Source organism: Pelobates fuscus, chromosome 1 (assembly GCF_036172605.1).
Source record: "Pelobates fuscus isolate aPelFus1 chromosome 1, aPelFus1.pri, whole genome shotgun sequence".
NCBI lineage: Eukaryota > Metazoa > Chordata > Amphibia > Anura > Pelobatidae > Pelobates > Pelobates fuscus.
Window position 1 is genome coordinate 164830360 of NC_086317.1, and position 19420 is coordinate 164849779.

The 19420-nt window shown below is 40.5% G+C and overlaps 1 protein-coding gene across 2 annotated transcripts in view; it reads right to left on the reverse strand.

Moving 5' to 3' along the window:
- SORT1 (sortilin 1) overlaps positions 1 to 19420 on the reverse strand; it is a 530048-nt gene that overhangs the window by 15394 nt on the left and 495234 nt on the right. For both annotated transcript variants that reach the window (XM_063451773.1, XM_063451763.1), the window contains exons 4-11: positions 17871 to 17973; positions 17572 to 17736; positions 4633 to 4706; positions 3666 to 3715; positions 3456 to 3580; positions 1895 to 2042; positions 992 to 1147; positions 701 to 807 (exon numbers count right to left, since the gene is read on the reverse strand). In XM_063451773.1, the coding sequence (XP_063307843.1) occupies positions 701 to 807; positions 992 to 1147; positions 1895 to 2042; positions 3456 to 3580; positions 3666 to 3715; positions 4633 to 4706; positions 17572 to 17736; positions 17871 to 17973 (928 nt within the window). The remainder of the gene's footprint in view (positions 1 to 700; positions 808 to 991; positions 1148 to 1894; positions 2043 to 3455; positions 3581 to 3665; positions 3716 to 4632; positions 4707 to 17571; positions 17737 to 17870; positions 17974 to 19420) is intronic.

Here is a 19420-nt window from a genome sequence, read left to right on the forward strand (position 1 = left end):
GGTATCATGCCAATAAAATAATCTATACTGCACTCTGTACAGTTAGTGAATATTTAAATCATACAGATAATATCGTGAATATAATAATTGTATGATAGACATGGTGCTGAGCCAGCGGACCTGCATGCATAACTCAGACTGGTGTGACAAAACACTACACACAAAAATGTGCTGACGATGCATACCTACACTGCACTGAGACACAGATGCCAAATAAAATACTACTCAGATTGCACTGCAACAGAGAGACCATGTGGACATATAATCCAGACTGCACTGTGACACAAAGAAAGATCATACTCAATTTGTGCACCTACATTGGCCAGCATCATAAACACATAAGGCCATACATATAACAGCAATTTTGGCACAAAGACGTCTAAGTGGATCAATCACCGTAGAGCCAAATGGAATGTTCTTGCAGAAAGATCCAATTTTAGAAGGTTGACTATGAGAAAACCCAGCTAATTTGTTTCCTTTACTGCATTACACCAAATCTGCAGTATTGGGGTGTCCAAGTATAGGGTGTAATTAGGCAGCTGCGTTTCTGACCCTACATCCTTTAAAATTTGAATTGTGTTTTTCATTTTTATTATAATGATAATTATTTATCTCCAAACCAATGTGGTATTTTACCTGTGTACCTGTCATACTACAACAAACAATGCACAGTGGCTGTAAAACAAAAGAAAGGGCTCACCCTTTCTGGATCCTGTGCTGTTGAGTCACACTTTGTATTTTCTGGCTTTCGAAGGGAAGTCCATTCTCCCCCCTGATCAAAACTGATTACTGAATGAACGGTGTTATCTAAAAGCGAGGGAGAGGAGAAGATACCACAAAACAAACATACAAATACACATGAATTAATGACTTACAGATGGAGTGAGTGTCTAGATGGCTAGATTTCTTATATAGTAATACATAGCATTGCACATATATCCCCAAGCCTGTATACCGGTCACTAAAACCTATTTTTTGCCCATTGACTCACCTTCAGAGAGCACACTGGCAATAAAGACTCCACGTAGAGATGTTACATTAGTAAAATCTGTTTCTCCTCCTCTTGTGGTATAAAGATGTCGCTCTAGTGACTTAGAATACACAATACCACGTTCATCTGAGGTGTATATAGTTCCATACCCAGTATCTGTAAGAAACAGAAATTTAGAGCCATACCATAATAATTTTATATGCCCTACTACACAAGTTAATTTTGGATATCATTTGATTTTCATATAATACCAAGGACTACTTGGTTAACACTCTGCTTCAGTACTGACCTGCCTCGCAATTGTAAACAAATAAGAAAAATAACTAACATGTGATTCCACCCGAGGCAAAGTTCTCCCTAGAGCCCTATCCTCCTTGAAGACGTCACTGCAAAGTAAGGAACATACCAACGGCTGGCAGAGGGAAAACTTTGACTGCACAAGGGGATGCCTTTAATGCACAGTTAAAGAAGAACAGTCACTACCCAAGATTTGTTATAAATATTTGTTTAATTACGCCTATATGACTGGCCTTGTCCTGTCAGATTTGGATTATGGCATACTTTACTAAATCTTGAATATAAATGTAAATGAAGGCAAAGCACACACAAAAACTAAATATAGAAAAATAAAAAAATCCCCACTAAAGGTACAACTGATTTTCCCAATGGTTTATCCCGTGGTGTAAATTCCGCATAATTTCCAGTACCCCTTAAAATCAGTAGGGGATATTTATGACAGTGACTGTTTTGAAAAGTGGTGCAAACATGGAAAATGGATGGAGATGGTTTCCATGGCGACTGCCTCACTTTAAATACTGTAGTCCCCTTTTCAGAACACAGCACTGTTTATACATAAACTCCATTATGCTCAATTACTCATGCTGAATCTCAGTGCCATCTTACCCCCAACATCATCCACATGTATAACCATCAGGTCATCATTAGCAGCCAGTACAGAATAAAACTGTTCATGTGTCACAGATGGAAGCTGCGCCATATTCCACTTCTCTCCTTTATCTTTGGAAACATAAATCCTCCTATTGATTTTGTCCTGCAATAGTGTTTGAAAGTAGAGAAAACATACAAAATCTTGACATTGAATGCAAACGGGCTAAAAACACATTCATGAACAATTGGAAAATACTAATTTAAAAGGAACACAACTGTAGGAAAGAACAAAAGAGACGAAAACAACAAAAAACCATACCCATCAGTTATAAACTTATAAATTTGGAAATTCCATGGTTAATTCTGGTGTCTTTCCTCCTAACTACATTATCTTTTCCCTTGACCACCTACTATCGATTTCCCTTCGGTGACCTGTTGTTGCCAACGGTTTCAGTCGTCAAACTGTGCACTTTCATTGGCTGTGCCATACAGAGTGGTGATTGGTGTAGTGAAACATTCTGACACAGAAAATTAATAGTATTCCGTCCTCATTTTGCACATCTAAAAAAGCATCTCGATCTCTCTCCACTGATGAGCCAAGCCGCAACCTCATGCATGCCTAGTCGATCAATGCATACAGCTTAGTTCACAAAACTGTGGAATAAGCTGTGTAAAAACAGATAACCACAATTAAGAAATTGAAAAGTTAGGGGTCCATTTCAGCCAAGATGCCAAAAAACAAAATCGGTCAAAGATCAAAATACCATGTGCGAAAACCTACAACAAATCACAGCTTTGCTTGAGGCAGCCAATGCGCAGGAGTACAATCCAATAACCGAAAGATATCCACAACACCAATATCAACTAAAGAGGAGGGAAAAGCCAAAAGAAAGGGGATGGAGTTAATGGAGAATGCACCTTGCGAATGTAATATTAAATTATTCCTGGTTGCATGATGTGAAAACAGGAAGTGAATAGCCCTGAACATGTTCTTTAATGTACATAGGCAAAGTTAGATTTAAGACTGAAAGGAGTTTTCTCTTCATTCATACATGGCTTCTATTCTGAAACCTAAACTATTTATCCAACGGCAGAAGAAACAAGAAAGCTATCTAAAAGAACATTAAAGTCTAGACTTGCCCACCTTTCCTATTCCTATCGTATCAGAATAGAACTATTATTCATTATAAAAATGCATACAGAACTAAATTATACATGAAAAACAATTGGAAGATTTTCATGGGATTAGTAGTTCAACTGTTAGCTTTCCTGCTTTCTACTTTGAGTTTGTTAGTCTCCAGCAGACCCAGTAACAATTATTTCAATTCTTCATGAAAAACATTACGTAAACTATATTCTTAATAAAAGCTGTGATGGTTATTCCTTTTTTTTTTTTTTATACTTTGTGTGTGAGGTAGCCATGTGTGCACCGTGATAGAAAGGAGTATCACCTTTTAGGATAGATAGGTATCCATGGTGACGTCAAATACAACAATATTATTGCAGTGCAAGAGGAGACGCTGCAGATTTAAAGTAAGAGGGTAGGTTAACAAAGTCATTATACAATTCTTCTCACCTCCTCCATTACAGAAGCCAACAGAAAACGACCCCAGAGTCCAAATGAGAAGACACGGTCAATCAGCACCTTGAATACCTGGCCAAAGTCTGAAGTCCTCTTCATAGTGTGTGTTGGGGATAATGCTATAAAAGTAAGAAACATTGGGAGTTCAAGGCTGCAGGCAGTAAACTGATCCTATCCCAGCTAAAACAATGCTCCCATACTTACAGCAGGATTCATTAACGGATGTTGTGAAAATGATGGTGTTGCCAGAGTCCCTATGAAAACAAGGAAAAGAAAGTTGCAGATGGTTTGAACGTTTGCCAGAACAGGCTGCAGTCTGTTCGTGTTCCACAAGAAAACAAGATATAAAAGGGTAATTCACTAAAGTCATAATTCAAGTTTAATTTAAAATTTAAGGTCAAAATAGCGGAACTGGAAAATATTGTCGGCTATACTTTCAGTCTGGCTACTCTGGCCTTAAATTTGAATATCACTTTGAATGTTCACTTTTGTAAATAACCCTGTTAATATAACAAGTAGTCTAATATAACAAGTGGTCATTTCATGAGGAAGGAAGAAATTAGGCAAAAATTATTTTATAAAGCGGGTTTGAAAAGACTTGAAGGGACACTCTACTGCCCAAATAAAATTTAAAAGAAAACTTAATAGATTTAATAGATATAATAATTAATAGACACCCTCTATCACCTCCCCCCCCCAAAAAAAAACACAGAAAAAAACACAACCCATGTCAGCAATGTAATTATGTCATCTAAAACAAAATGCAAAACCTGCAGTTCTCTTGTCTGCTGTATTTGCAAACCCTTCCCTTCTAACCCAGCCCAACTTTCTGTGACTGTCCTATCATAGACTTCCCAATGCAGATCAATGAGAAGTCATATTGCTCAGAGCAATTGCCTGCCTTTTCAGTCTATCCCTGCTAAGCTAAACTACCAGGAAGTAGCATGACTGATTGTTTGTTTGAAAGCCAGTGGGATGTAACAAAGTTATTTATATAAATGACATTTCTATTGAAATCTGCACTTTTTCTAAAACGAATAATAAAAAAAATAATAATAATAATAGGTTTACATTTGCAGCAATTCAGGTTTGTTAGTTTTTAATATTTTATCAAGAAACAAATAGCGGTTCACAATACATATCAGTTTTTATACCCAGGTAAATCACTCACCATTTGGCAGCACACACATTCTGATGTATGTTTTTCCATGATTCTCCAAAGTTTCTGGAAATCCATAAATCATACTGAAAGAATAAGGATTATAATAAAGAAAATGGGGGGGGAAAAAAACCCAAACAAAAATACATAAATTATCTCTTAGTCAACACGACAATAACACAGGAAAAAAAGGAGTAGTACTTTGTATGCAGTGCTATTTTAAGTAATAATCAAATTAAGTAATATAGTCAAGTGCGGAATGGTAAGCAGAAGGTGGGCAAACACAGAGCACCACCACACATAGCTAGCACACACTTGGGGAGAAAGCGGATAAGACACTATATGCCCAGGTCTCCAAGCAGGGGCCGGAATCTCACAGCTTGTCTATTTTAGATTTTTATTTTTTTATTAGTTTTTTTTTATTTTTTTTTTTTTTTATAAACAATACCATGTTTACCTGCAGCACAGCATCTATAAATTAGGCAAAAAGAACTCAAAACAACAAAACAAAATTATGTTAAAATAATAAAGCATTCAATTGAAGCATCAGCACCATTCAATTTTTCCAGAGTTCTCTTTCCCTTAGCAATGACTTGCTATTCCATAACACAGCTTTTTAAGCGAATGTGTCGGTTAGGATTGGAGTAATTAAAGGGATGCTACAGTCACCAGAACAACTACAGCTTAATGTAGTTGTGCTGGTGTCTATAGCCTGTCCCTGCAGGCTTTTACTGTAAACACAGCCTTTTCTGAGAAAAGGTAATGTTTACATTGCTGCTTAGTAACACCTCTAGTGGCAGTTACTCAGACAGCCACTAGAGAGGCTTCCTGGGTCAGTGCATTGACGTTCAGCATCTCCACACTCTACATGGAGACGAACGCTCATCATAGAGATGCACTGATTCAATGCATCTCCACGAGGAGATGCTTATTGGAGCAGCGTGGCCTTTTAACGCACATCGGCAATTGCCTTCCAATTCTTGCCTATGGGAAAGCATAGGATTGGCTGAAATCGTCAATTTTGAAGAACTCAGCCAATGAGGTGAAACAGGGCAGAACCAGCCATGAATAACTGACGCGTCACCGTAATAAAAGGTGAGTAAAGTAATTGTTTAATCCTCGAACAGGGGGGCCAGGAATGTAAACTATCTTTTTACAACTACCGTATATACTCTAGTATAAGTCGAGTTTTTCAGCACATTTTTTGTGCTGAAAAACCCCAACTCGACTTATACTCGAGTCAATGTCTGTATTATGGCAATTTACATTGCATAATACAGACAATGGGGCTGTGTAGGAGGGGGGCTGGCAGCAAGCTCTTACTTACCTCTCCTGCAGCTCCTGTCAGCTCCCTTCTCCTCCGCGCCGGTCCGGTCAGCTCCCAGTGTAAGTCTTGCGAGAGCCGCGGGGTCATAGCGCGGCCGCGAGACTTACACTGGGACTTGCAGAGGGAGCTGACCGGCGCGGAGGAGAAGGGAGCCGAAAGGAGCTGCAGGAGAGGCAAGCGCTCTCTGCCAGCCCCCCTCCACTGAACTGCCAATGCCACTGGACCACCAGGGAGTGAGAGCCCCCCTCCCTGCCATGTATCAAGCAGGGAGGGGGGGGAAGAAAAAAAATAAAATAATAATAATATAATATTAAAATAATTTAAAAATAATAATAAAAATGCCCACCCCCCCACCAAGGCTCTGCAACACACACACACACACACACACACGTGGTAATATTTCCTGATGAAATTAAAGTTTTGTCAATCTCTTAAAGTAATTTCAAAATCATATGTAGGCACTAAATGTAATTAAAAGTAGTTTCTACATTCAGAAAATAATAATGATGCTAAAAAACAAAACAAAAAAAAACAGTTAAAAGTTGTTGTTTTTTTAAATTAAAAAACAAACACAAAAAAAAAAAAAAACCTACATAACGCTCACATTTTAATCTTCCAATACTTGTTCTGTTTTGGGCACCTTGTGTAGAAAGATCATTACTCTCGACACAAATATTAGCAGTTGGAATAAGGAACAGTAGGTTAGTTTTAAACACAAACAGTAACCATTATCAATGAATAAAACTAAACAATTAGGTAAAAATAAAAGTAGCAATTTACTAAACAAGAACAAACAAGTGCAGTACATTCTCAGTACTACACAAAACCTAAAATGCTTACTTGTATCACTCTAGAATTGAGGATGTTGCTTTAAACCAAACAATATGACTTGAGAAACAGTTATTGGCAAAGAAGGGAAAATGAAGTAGTCAAATGATTTCAGTGGGGGAAGAAGCAATGGCGTACATACCGCGGTCACGGGGGTCGGCCGCCCTGCGACCAGGTATGTACACCAGTTTGCCAGCCTCTTCTCCTGGGGGGCCCAGGAGCTGGCCACCTCAGGACCCCCCAAGGCTGGCAGTGGTGTCACCGAGCGGGCGGGGGAGCATTCTCCCCTGAGCGCACTCTGCCCAGCTCCCTTGTGTGCACCACGGTGATGCCTCGGCGTGCGAGGGAGCTTAACAGGAGGATCAGTGCTCCCTCGCCGCCTGCAGGAACGGCCGCCCAGCAGCCCCACTGGACCCCAGGGAAATCTGGAATCCCCTCAGCACTCCCAAAAGGTAGGGCGGGTGGGGGATTAAATTAAAATAATAAAATGTGAGTGTGTGTGTTAGTTTTTGTGTGTCAGTGTGTGTGTTCGTCGTATGTTAGTTTGTGAATGTCTGCTAGTGAGTGTGTTAGTTTTTGTGTGTGTTGCTGTGTTTGTTAGTTGTGTTAGTTTGTGTGTGTGCTAGTGTCAGTGTGTGTGTTAGTTTGTGTGTCAGTGAGTGTGTGTGTGTGTATGTAGGTCGGTCACTGAGTGTATGTCTGTCAGTAAATGTGTGTGTCAGTTAGTGTGTATGCGTCTGTTCGTGAGTGTGTGTGTGGTTAAAACCCATTCAGCATTTACCTTTCTTCAGCTCCGGGCTCCTTTGGCACTGGGGATCTCTCCGACCCGATCCGCCTCTCAGCACCCAACGCGTGGCAAGAGCCGCGTGTACATTCAAACCGCCCATAGGAAAGCATTACTCAATGCTTTCCTATTGACATCCAGCGTCTTCTCACCAGGTGCCCGCCACCATGTGTTGCGGCCCTGGCCGAGTAAGAGCCGGGTGGGAGGGGGTCACGGATCAATTTTCGCACCAGGACCCCATGGATCGTGTGTACATGACTGGGAAAAAGGTTGATTGGACAACATGGAGTTCGACTTAAATGAACACGCCAAGCACCATAACACTTCAGCTTGCTGTAGTAGACATTACGCCTTCAGGAGTGTCTTGCATGTCCGCACTCATTGACTGAGAGCGTTAGCCATGTGCTCTCAGTTAAGGAACGCTGTCAGGACATCATCAGGTATCGGTAATCCTGTCTGACTACTACCTATCATGGAGCGCCCTGGCACCATAACACTACCATGCGCTGCACTAGATTCCTTTAAAGTAAGCCATAAGTGGGACATTATAAGGACATAAAATAAGCTGTATCCTATGGATGGAGCAGTTGGGCCAGCCTGGTAATGAGATAACAGTAAAAGAAGTATAAGGGATAGCAGCAAGAGCAATATATACATTAAAAAGGAAGGGCGAATGTAGATGGTTAGAAAAGTCACAGTTAAGAAGATATCCTCACAAGGGTAAAAGGGAGTGAATAAAAAAAAAAAATTAAAATCCTTGCACCACAAGAATGAGTTTTGGTCGCTCTGGTTTACAGATTGCCCATTTACAAATATGCTCAAGTAGACATGAAGTAATTTAAAGGGATCCTATAGTGCTAGGAAAACAAACGCGTTTTCCTGGCACTATAGGGTTTTTAGACTTCCCCTCCCTCGAGGCCCCGCTACCGTGGCGCTGAAGGGGTTAACCACTTACCTAAATAGAGCGCCGATGTCCCTCAGCGCTGCGTCAGGCTCCGCCCATGCTCCTCCCCCGTCAACGTCAGTCGGGGGAGACCCAATGCGCAATGGCCATGCGCATTAGACCTCTCCATAGGAAAGCATTATTAAATGCTTTCCTATGCGGAAAATCTGATGCTGGAGGTTGTTGAGGACGTCCAGCGTCAGATAACCGACCATAGGTCGGTTTGGATTACGGAAGCCCTCTAATGGCTGTCTGTTAGACAGCCACAGAGGGCTGACTTAGAGCTGCAATGTAAACATTGAGGTTCTCTGGAACTGCAATATTTTACATTGCAGCACTAAGTGCAAAAAGGTCACAGCACCCAGACGATTGCAATGAGCTGAAGTGGTCTGGGTACCTAGAGTGTCCCTTTAAATCTCTTAAATTTTCTTTGTTAGGCAAGAACTAGTTTCCTGCATGTAACTTCCCTTGCACTTCCAGCCAACAGAAAACTGAAATATTTACACAGTCACCACAGGTATTGAGACATTGAGCACATCATAGAAATTAGAGCCAACTAGAAACTGGGTTATATACACATTGTAACATAAGAAAAGAAAAAAAGAAAAAGCAAACACCTTTAAAACTTAACTAAAGTTCTTAATAAAATCAAAAAAAATTAGGCAATATGCTTAAAAGGAGCACTACGAGCCCAGGAACTACTACAGTATGTTGTAGTGGTTATGTGCAGGAGTGCCCTGGTGCTTCTTACTGCTGGGCACCACTCCCTGCTGCTTTCTGTTCCAGGATTTAGAGCTGAACGCTCCTACATAAAGCTTCGATTAGCTCTCCTGTATCTAACCTTGCCATGCAGGAACAGTTCAGAGCAAAGACATTCTGGCTGTAAAGAGACAGAAAGTCACTACCGCGCGGACTACAAGTAAGAAGTCAAACCATTAGACTACTTACATTGGAGGAAGGAGTCGCAGTCGCCAGAGTACTCCTAGAACCATAATCACTACAGTTCGCTGTAGTGATTATGGTGCTTGAAGTGTTTCTTTCAAAACAATCGGTGGTGTTGTCATAATATCCACATGCACATGATTGATTTGGTTTGTTTTGAAAGGAGATGACATTTACAGTTAAAATATATATATATACACACACACACACACACACACACACATATATAAATAAAAATAAAAAAAATAAAGTATTGGTTCAAAAGAACACTCCAGGTTAAAACATTTAAATGTATATACACATAGGAATAATTTAGGGATCCTGCAGCTGTACCTGAAATTAAGGACAAAACATAGTGCAAATATTGTTTGTAATCTATTTAAGAAACAGTTTCACATTTGCACTCACAGATTTTCGATGAAATAAGGGCCTTATGGGTGCCACCCACGAAATCAAAATAGGGGGCTATCCACCACACCGGTAGAAGGAGGTTTTGGAACGTGGCAAAAACTCTCCAAAGATTTTTCTACAAAAGATGTTTATTCAATACAGAATAGGATTTTTAAAATCACATGTATATTTAAAAAGGGTTGGTCCTACGCGTTTTGTCCTCGTTCGAGGACCTCCTCAGGGTAATAAAAACAATGACCAGAAATAAAATACAAAATACAGCCTAATGAACCAACCCCCACAGTCCCCTTAAATATTGCTAATCCCCAAAAGTTAATTGGTGATGTTGTGGGTGTTTCTCCTTTTTCCACTGTTAAAAAATTATTGCGATTATCGAATTTTGTTATTTTTCAATGTAATCAAATTATAAGGACATATGATTAATATACGTTTTTGTTTCGATAACATTGATTAATTCCCCTTAGAGAACACTAAGGGGAGTTTTCGTTTTCTTTTTCTTAGTTTCACGGTTGAAATGCACCACCATTTTGACGGAAGTAAAGGTGGAACGCACGGAAGTGCGTCACGAAGAAATGAAAACACTGATCACAACACGATTGAAATGAAGAGAACGGACATAGCTGGAGAAGTAAGTGCCGCACCAATCTGGAGGAATAAAGGAGGAAACACCCACGACATCTCCAATGACCTTTTGGGGATTATCCCTATTTAACCCCTTAAGGACCAAACTTCTGGAATATAAGGGAATCATGACATGTCACACATGTCATGTGTCTTAAGGGGACTGTGGGGAGATGTTCATTAGGCCATATTTTGCATTTTATTTCTGCACATTCTTTTTATTACACGGGTCGCTGAGGAGGTCCTCGTATGAGGATGAAATGCGTAGGACCACCCTTTTTTATTATACATGTGCTTTTTTTATCATATTCTGTATTGAATAAAAATCTTTGGAGAGTTTTTGCCACGTTCCGATATCTCCTATCAGTTTAGTGGTGGATAGCCAGCTATTTTGATATTTGGGGTGGCACCCATAAGGCGCTTATTTAATCGAAAATCTTTGAGTCCAATGTGAAACTGTTTCTTAAATAGATTACAAACAATATTTGCACTGTTTTGTCCTTAATTTTAAATACAGCAGCAGGATCCCTAAATTTTTCCTGTGTGTATATACCTTTGTATCAATTGGTTATTGTCTGGGAAGTAACCTTGGGAGGCTGTAAAACAAAGTTAAGTATTTTTATTTCACTATTCTCACAATTCGCTGGTGTTTTAGGTGAATTGATCACAATCAGATTCGAAACATTTAAATGCACAATTTTTTTTTTTATTACAGCATTTAACAATATTTGGGAAATATACTAGAGGTACCTTTAATGGTCTTCTTTCTCTGAAAGGGGCATGTGTGCAGATTTTTTTCAGTGTTTGCTTAATAGAAGTACAACTTGCATCGGGTTTAGGAAGTTGGTTGATAACCAAACCGCATAAAGTGCATGATTCTTCGTTTTAATGCTCAATTGAACCCAGATTTTCCCAACTCCCTGTTCTGCAGTGCAGCCTCTAACCTTTATCCTCAATGAAATCCTAACTTACCCTTCAGGACCTCGCTGAATGTCCTACAGCCAGTGTGTGCAGGTTTCCAGAAGATCAGGTAACACTCTACAGAAAACAAAGTTTATCAAAGGGAAACGGCTTCTTCCCTCAAGCAGGGCAAATGTCCTCCAAGGTGCCAAAACGCTGTCTTCGTTACCAGCGTGTCTCCGTTCCTATACTCCCCGCCAGCTTGGGAATTACCATAGCACCCACAACACATGCACTGTGGTTTCTATGACTGGAGAGCAGAGGGATCTCTTCTGCTCTCCCTGTCTCTCAATTCCTCGGTATCGATTGTCTGCCGAGGAATTGAGAGAGATGGGAGAAAAAACTATTATAAATAGGTTTTTCTCTAAATCTGCACATATTTGCTAGCAAACATATACATTGCTAGCAAAATTTCTAGGACAATGTGTAGAGGGAATTTTAAGCTTTTTAAAATAGCTAAAGTTCTATATTTGATGACAGGTTCACTTTAAGAGTACTGCTTTCCCTTCCTGCAGCTCGGGTCAAAGACCACTGCTGACTGCTGCCCTGAGTGTCCTTTTAAGAAAGAAAGAATGAAAAAAATAAATTAAAAAAAAAATACAAAACACACACACACACACACACACACACACACACACACCAAACTAATACACAAGACAGTAGACCCCATAAATACTATACTTTGAACAATCAGTGCATGTTGTGTCTGACCAATCACATTAATTTAATAAATACATTTTTAAAACATATAGTACATCCAGAAAGTACTCAGACCCTCTCATTTTTTTAATGTTATTTTGTTTCCACATTACCATCAATATCCCGTAATGACAAATAATAACCTCAGGGACACAGTCAAATCTTCATCCAATCTAAAATCCTTTAAGAGATCAATGGCAACAAATCTCAATATAGAATGCTTTCTGTAAACATGGTTGACTATATTTCTTACCTGTTCTGTGTTAAATTTAGATTTGTGTGTATATATGTATATTGTATGATTATAGTGTACCCCATTGTAACAATGCAATGTTTTGTGGACCCAGGACATACTTGAAAACGAGAGAAATCTCAATGTATCCTTCCTAGTAAAATATTTTAGAAATAAATTAATTTTATTTATTTTTCTAAGAAAATCAGGTGGAGAAAATATTTTTTTTAAAAAGATATTCTATCCAGGGCCGGTGCAAGGAATTTTGTCTACACAGGCGAAGGAGTATTTTGCCGCCCCCCCATACATACAACCACTATCATATCCTCACGCAACAAACATGTCCGCGCAAACACACAGACACCAAACGCCTACACCAGGCTCTGCACAGACACGCCGCGGCAGACTTCTTGACCACTCAATCTTATACACGCGCAGGGGCTCCTGCTACTGAAGGCTTGGGGTGACCGACTTAAGCCACTGACCCACTCTACCTGAAAGCAATAAGTTTATACAAAGATGTTTAATCGACTAACACCCATGACATAAAAATATGCATAGTATAGCGTTCAACCAAGCCTGATACACAAATATAAAAATGTGCGACTTTTCATGCCACTGACTAACTATTGCAAATCTGGAAACACGCTGTTGTGGCGGATGTCGATACCCTGTAACCACCTGCACATAAAAAATAAAGAATTCAACACACAAGTTACCAGAGAGCATTATCACTGTGCTTTACCGTTAACGTCACATGAGTTACCAGAGAGCATTATCACTATAACAAAGCAAATATAGATATAAATGCTGTGAAAGTACTCACTATACCATGTTATGTTTGTAATACCTGTCAAAGAAATGCTTGTAACAGCTGTTGGAGCTGTGCAAGCCCAATGTTATTTTATGCACAACCAAAATAAAAATAAAGCATTTAAAAAAATAATAATAAAGAATTAAAAAAAATTAAATATAAAAAAAAAAAAAATTAAATATAAAAAAATTTAAATCTTACCCCCTTCAAGTGCTGGCATACAGTTCTAAAGTGATGGGGATCTGAGGAGACTGCAGGCACTCTGGGGAGCAGTCTTGCAGAAGAGGCAGCTCTTCCAAAGTAAGTCTGCTGCCGCCTGCCTGCAGGACTTTGACAATATGGGGGAAGGGAGGGTGCGGAAGTCAGGCCACCTACTCGGCTCACCATATTAAACTAAACACCGCCTGGGCCTATCTGCCTGTCTCCCCTCCCCTTTCCTTCCCCTACCTTCCTGTTACAGTTTTCTCTGGCTGGCTTGGCTCCAAACGCGGGCGGGCTCCACTCTGTCATGGGCGCCGCCATATTGGAGCCAGCAGAGGGAGCCCGGCCCTGATGCATCCGACGGTGGACCGCAGGGGACTCTGGGGGAGGTGTAAGTCGCGCCCTCCTCCTGACATCATCAGGAGTGGGCGGCGCGGCAGAAACTTCACCTCCGGTCCGGAAGTAAGGGAAGCAGGCAGCCTCAGCAGGGCAAGGTAGGCTGCGGTATTATACAAATCCGAATCCCTAGCCGATGGCTGGGGATTCGGATTTTTGCGCCCCCCTGCTCGGGCGCCCTAAGGCGGCCGCCTGGGCCGCCTTATGGACGCGCCGGCCCTGATACTATCTTCATGAAAGACTAATTTTTCTGGATAGGAGGGGTGACCGTGAAAAAAAGGACCGCCATCAGGGGGTGACTGTTGTCATGGGCCCGGAGGTCACTCAGGTGCACACGATATATAGTTTTGTGTGTGCATATTGAGGGGTTCAGGCGCCTGTGCCTCCAAGGACTGCCGGGTAATATTTAGCACTGAGCGGTGTTTGTGTGTTTGAATTTAAGCATACTTTTTGTATGGAGTATGTGTATGCTGGTGTTTGAATGCAGGTATGCATTTTTGTGTAGTGTATACACTGACACACATGCACACACAATTCAAACACACAAACACTGCTAAATATAACCCTGCAAGAATGGGAAAATTGTAGCTCTCCAGCTGGTAAATCATTCTGGGACTCTTAAGACATTTTGGCCACTTTACACGCACTGCAACCACTACATCCTTGTGGGCGGACTTGGTAGTGGGCGGATTCAGGGACGGGCCCTGTGGGCAGACTCTGGGATAAAGAATGTATCTTTTGTTGTTAATCTATACTAATCAAATTAAATTGTTAATGTGATCTCTTACCTTGTTAGAAACTTTATTGTTGATTATACACCTTATTTAAATGCTGTATTTGTAGTGATTTGGTAGCTTGAAAAAGACCATCTCTCTTCTGGGGGTCGAAATATTGCTTGTACTTTGCTCCAATAAACTTTCGTCTTTGGCTACTCCTTGAGTGCCTACTACACCATTGTCTACTTTCTAAACTACAAAGTGGTGTTTGGTCTACCTCAGGTCCAGTCACACCTTGGGGACCAAGGGAGTGTGGTGTTCATTCTACTATTGCGACCTTTCTGTATTGGCCTTATAACCTTATATCTAGAGGGTTCCAATTTCAGCATACATGCTGACTATATAAAACCCATTGGTATTCTATTTTGCATGCATATACATAATTTCATAGTTTCTGTATTTATTTCAAATTTGTTAACACCCTTCTTTAGTTAAGCATCCAGTTATCGCTGTTTGTGTGCAGATATCCTCTTGTCACTGACAAGCATTATTTAATTTTAGAAAATGTGAAAAATGAGGGTCTGATTACTTTCTGAATGCAAAGTAGGTAAAAGACTGAGGACTGGAGAAAATCTTCCATATTGCGGACCCAGAGCCTGTGCCAGAGATGACAGTTGGTACAACGTGCTCTGCAGTGATTTATTCTTTAATCAATGATCAATTCTGGCAGAGGACTGCTTAGGTACCAGTTTGCACTCAAACAAATACAAAGCCCACCCCCTCAATGAGACAGGCAGGTAAAAAAAAAAAAAAAAAAAAAAAAAAAAAAAATACATAAAACATTTAAAAATCATTATAAAATAATGTGCAGCTTTGCTAAGTGGAGCAATTTAGTACAGAGTATTTACACCAGATCCAGTTACAAACAGAATAAATAGATGTCCAAAAAAAAATGTCTGTCTGCTACATGTTCTTGGACCCAGCTCAAAACATCAGTACGTTACCAAGATGAACACTAGGAATAACTTACATGCAGGTGGATAAGACAGCATTAAGTATAAGGCATTCAAAATGCCATTCACTTGGTAATTGGTACGGCCATGCTTACTGCTGTGGTGAGTGGGTGTATGAGGAATTATGACTTTGTACGATCAAGTGTGTCAGTGGATTTGCCCACTTCTTGAAATGAGCAACTGTAGGAGTTTAAGAGGCAATTAGAAATGTGAAATAGTCATGTATTATTTCAAGAGAGGTGTGCTTGAAAACAGGTGGGAAGATATGCAAGTCTTTGAGTGCATATTGCACATTTAATGCAGCTGTACAGGAATTTATCAATAGCAAGCAGCAAAAAGGACCCATTTTTAATATAGCAGAGTATAGAATAGACAAAATAATACAACGGTGAGATTAATAAGTGAGTCCATCCCTACAAGTGTGCTGTCTTGGCGTCATACTTGACTCTGGTCTCACCTTTGAGTCTCACATCCAGTTTGTTGCCAAGTCCTGTAGGTTCCAACTCAAAAACATAGCCCGCATCCGCCCCTTTCTTACGCAAGATGCTACCAAGGAGCTTGTCCATGCTCTAGTAATTTCCCGCATGGATTACTGTAACCCTCTCCTGATTGGTCTCCCCAAAAGCCGTACTGCCCCGCTACAGTCTGTAATGAATGCTGCAGCTAGACTGATTTTCCTATCCAGTCGGTCCTCTCACACCTCGCCCCTCTGCCAGTCCTTACATTGGCTCCCTGTATCCTATAGGAGTCAATTCAAAGTGCTAACCCATACATTTAAAGCACTGAACAATTCCAGCCCCTCTTATATCTCTTCACTGATCCAGAGGTATGCCCCTCCTTGTACCCTCCCCTTTGCCCGCGACCACCTCCTGACCGCTGCTCGCACCCGTACGGCCAACTCACGCTTGCAGGACCTCTCACGGGCGGCTCCTCTCCTATGGAATAACTTGCCTACTGCCATCAGACTCTCCCCTAGTCTTCAATCATTTAAGAAGGGCCTTAAATCCCATCTCTTCAGGAAAGCGTATGGCCTCCCAGAGTAATCTCTCCCTTACATACCTGTCTCTTGCTCTCCTATGGGATAGTGCTTTGCTCTCTTCTCCAGCTCTGCTTCACTCCTACTTGATATTTCCTATCCTAATGTTTCTAATACCCCACCTCCTATAGACTGTAAGCTCATTTGAGCAGGGTCCTCTTCAACCTATTATTCCTGTAAGTTTTCTTGTAATTGTCTTATTTATTGTTACATCCCCCCCCTCTCAAAATATTGTAAAGCGCTACGGAATCTGTTGGCGCTATATAAATGGCAATAATAATAATAATAATAATAATAATAATAATAATAATAAGCTGTGTGTTACAGTGTCTGTACAAAATTGGGATGACATGCTTTTGGTTTTAAGTTTTATGAAAATGAACTGTGCTTTTCGTTATAGTTTATTTAGATACGCCTGCCAATGGTATGTGCAGGATGAGATCTCATTATACTGTATACAGAGTATATACTATAGGGGGGACTGACCCTCTATTCTTACTGTGAAATTTGACTGAAGGGTATTTCCTTGTTTACCATTAAAGCTTAAAAACAGATGACTTGAACAAACACAGTCAGACAAATATTTAAACATACTCCAATAAAAACATGCAGATACATCCGCAGCAAACAACATTTTGGTTGGCACACACACTTCCTCAATGCACTGTAATCCAAAATCCAAGCTGCACAAGAATAGAATATAAGGGTAATATCCAGGGTACATTATTCACTCCATCTTTACAACAACGTTTCAGCTCCACTAAGAAAGACACAGTAGAGCCTTAACATTGATGTGAAGGTGTTGTGAATAATGTACCCTAAATTTCACCCTTGAAGTGCGGTGTCGGTTTGTATGCATTAAAAATGTGCAGGACATAAACTACTAGTCATAACACATACCCAGTGTAAATGCATTTGGTAATTAATTGTACGTGCATTTTGTTTACTGTGAAGATATTTGTTGGGGCATGATAATTTGTTAGCATAAGCTATGCACAGACACATGTTTTGGATCTTTTGCAACTTACTTGCGTGCTGACAAAAAACAGACAGTCAGAGTTTTCTGGGTTATAGGACACTGGAAGAAGAGGGTGGAAAGGCAGATCAGTCTCAATAAACTTATTTGCAAAGTCTGATGATCTGAAGATATGTCCACCTGAGCTTCCACTTGGCACATCCCCAACCAGGATCACCTAACAAACAGCAGCACAAAGGTCACTGTAAGCAAGTATTACCTTTGACATGCAGTCCATTTGAGAGAAAAAAAAAAAAAAAAAGGAAAAAAAAAGACTGCTGTTCATAAATCAAACATCCATCCATCACTCACCTTCCCAGAATTCTCTGGCCCAAGACTCATGCCAAACTCTGTCCGAACAAAAGTGTCATTGAGCTGTATTGTAATTTCCTGAAAAGTCTTTCCATAATCATCACTGAAGAAAGGGAAAAAAAAAAAAAGAAGATTGGTACATTCAGGATAACTGTAGCAGTAATCAAAACACAATCTAATTAGAAGGTCATTCAATTTGACATATAAAAAACAGAATTACCATTCTATTATTGCACTACTACTGCAATACAAGGTCAAAGGAATGTGTTCAAAGTAGATGTACACACACTTTGAGCTTGATATAGTACTGAAGAACAAGACAATGTTGTGTTTCTGCTGGTTATAAACCACGTTGAATGATCTATTAAAATTGTGTATTATTACGTTTATTATTTTGTTCCAATTTCCTCATTATTTTGGATGTGGAGAGAGGTTTCCTGTCTGGTTGCTTGCTATCGATTTGTTTGATTGACAGTTTTTGATTAGTACTTGATATGTATAGCTTTTTTTTTTTTTAATTTCTTTATTTTTGTTTCAGCATCCGGTACGGCAGTAAAAGACATTGGGTGGCCCACGCAGGGGCCATTTATAGACATATTATACAGTGCTTTAAACGGAATGTACATAGTGATGTCAAATACATATTTGAAGTGGTGTGCCGCTCGGCGCTGATTTTCTTTTATCCGGGCGTTGTTAGCCCAAGTATTGAACTTATACATAAACAAAAACATGAATATTGGTAAGGTCGTGGAGTTTCAGTACTTAATTTCACAACATATGAACCGGTTAACATTGTGCGGGTCTGAGTTTCAGTCGGTGGGCGAGGAGTCCCTGTGTTTGTGAGGTGGTTCTTAGCCCAGTTCTAGTTACTGTTACACAGTGATCTCTCGCCGCCTACGTCTTTGCGTCCGTGTCCACCCAGTCGAGGTTGCTTTGCTAGTCTGGTATGTTAACCAAGCTGCTGTACTGAGTGATCGTTCTTATAGGAAGTGGGGTAGGGTAGGGAATGGGGTTACGGGTTGAGGGGGGGGGGTTGTTATAGGAGGGGGGGGGGGGTATCATGCTCGTCAGGGCGCCCGGCAGGTACAAGCACGCCAAGCCGCAGCTCGCGATTGTTAGATTATCTGGAATTATTCATTGGTATAAGTTTCCCATGGTTGCCAGGTTTTTTGGAATGATTTTTCCGTATTTCTTATTTGGGCTGTTAGTTTGTCCATTAAGTATGTGTCTTTAATTTTAACTATCACGTCGTTGTCAGTGGGGACCGTGGGCTTTAGCCACGATTGTGCTAGTGCCCTTCTAGCTGCCAGTGTAAGTTTGTTCAGAAGTTGTTGTTCTTTTTTAGAAAGGCAGTCAGTTGGCCTGGATAGGAGGATCGCCCAGGGATCTAGGTCTATGTGTCGTGTGAGGACCTCTTGTAGCAGTGATTGGATTCTTTTCCAGAATTTGGCCACCTCAGGGCATTCCCACCACATGTGGATAAAGGTGCCCTTGCCGCCGCATCCCTTCCAACATGTGTCTGTCGTTGTTTTCCCCATCTTATGGAGCTG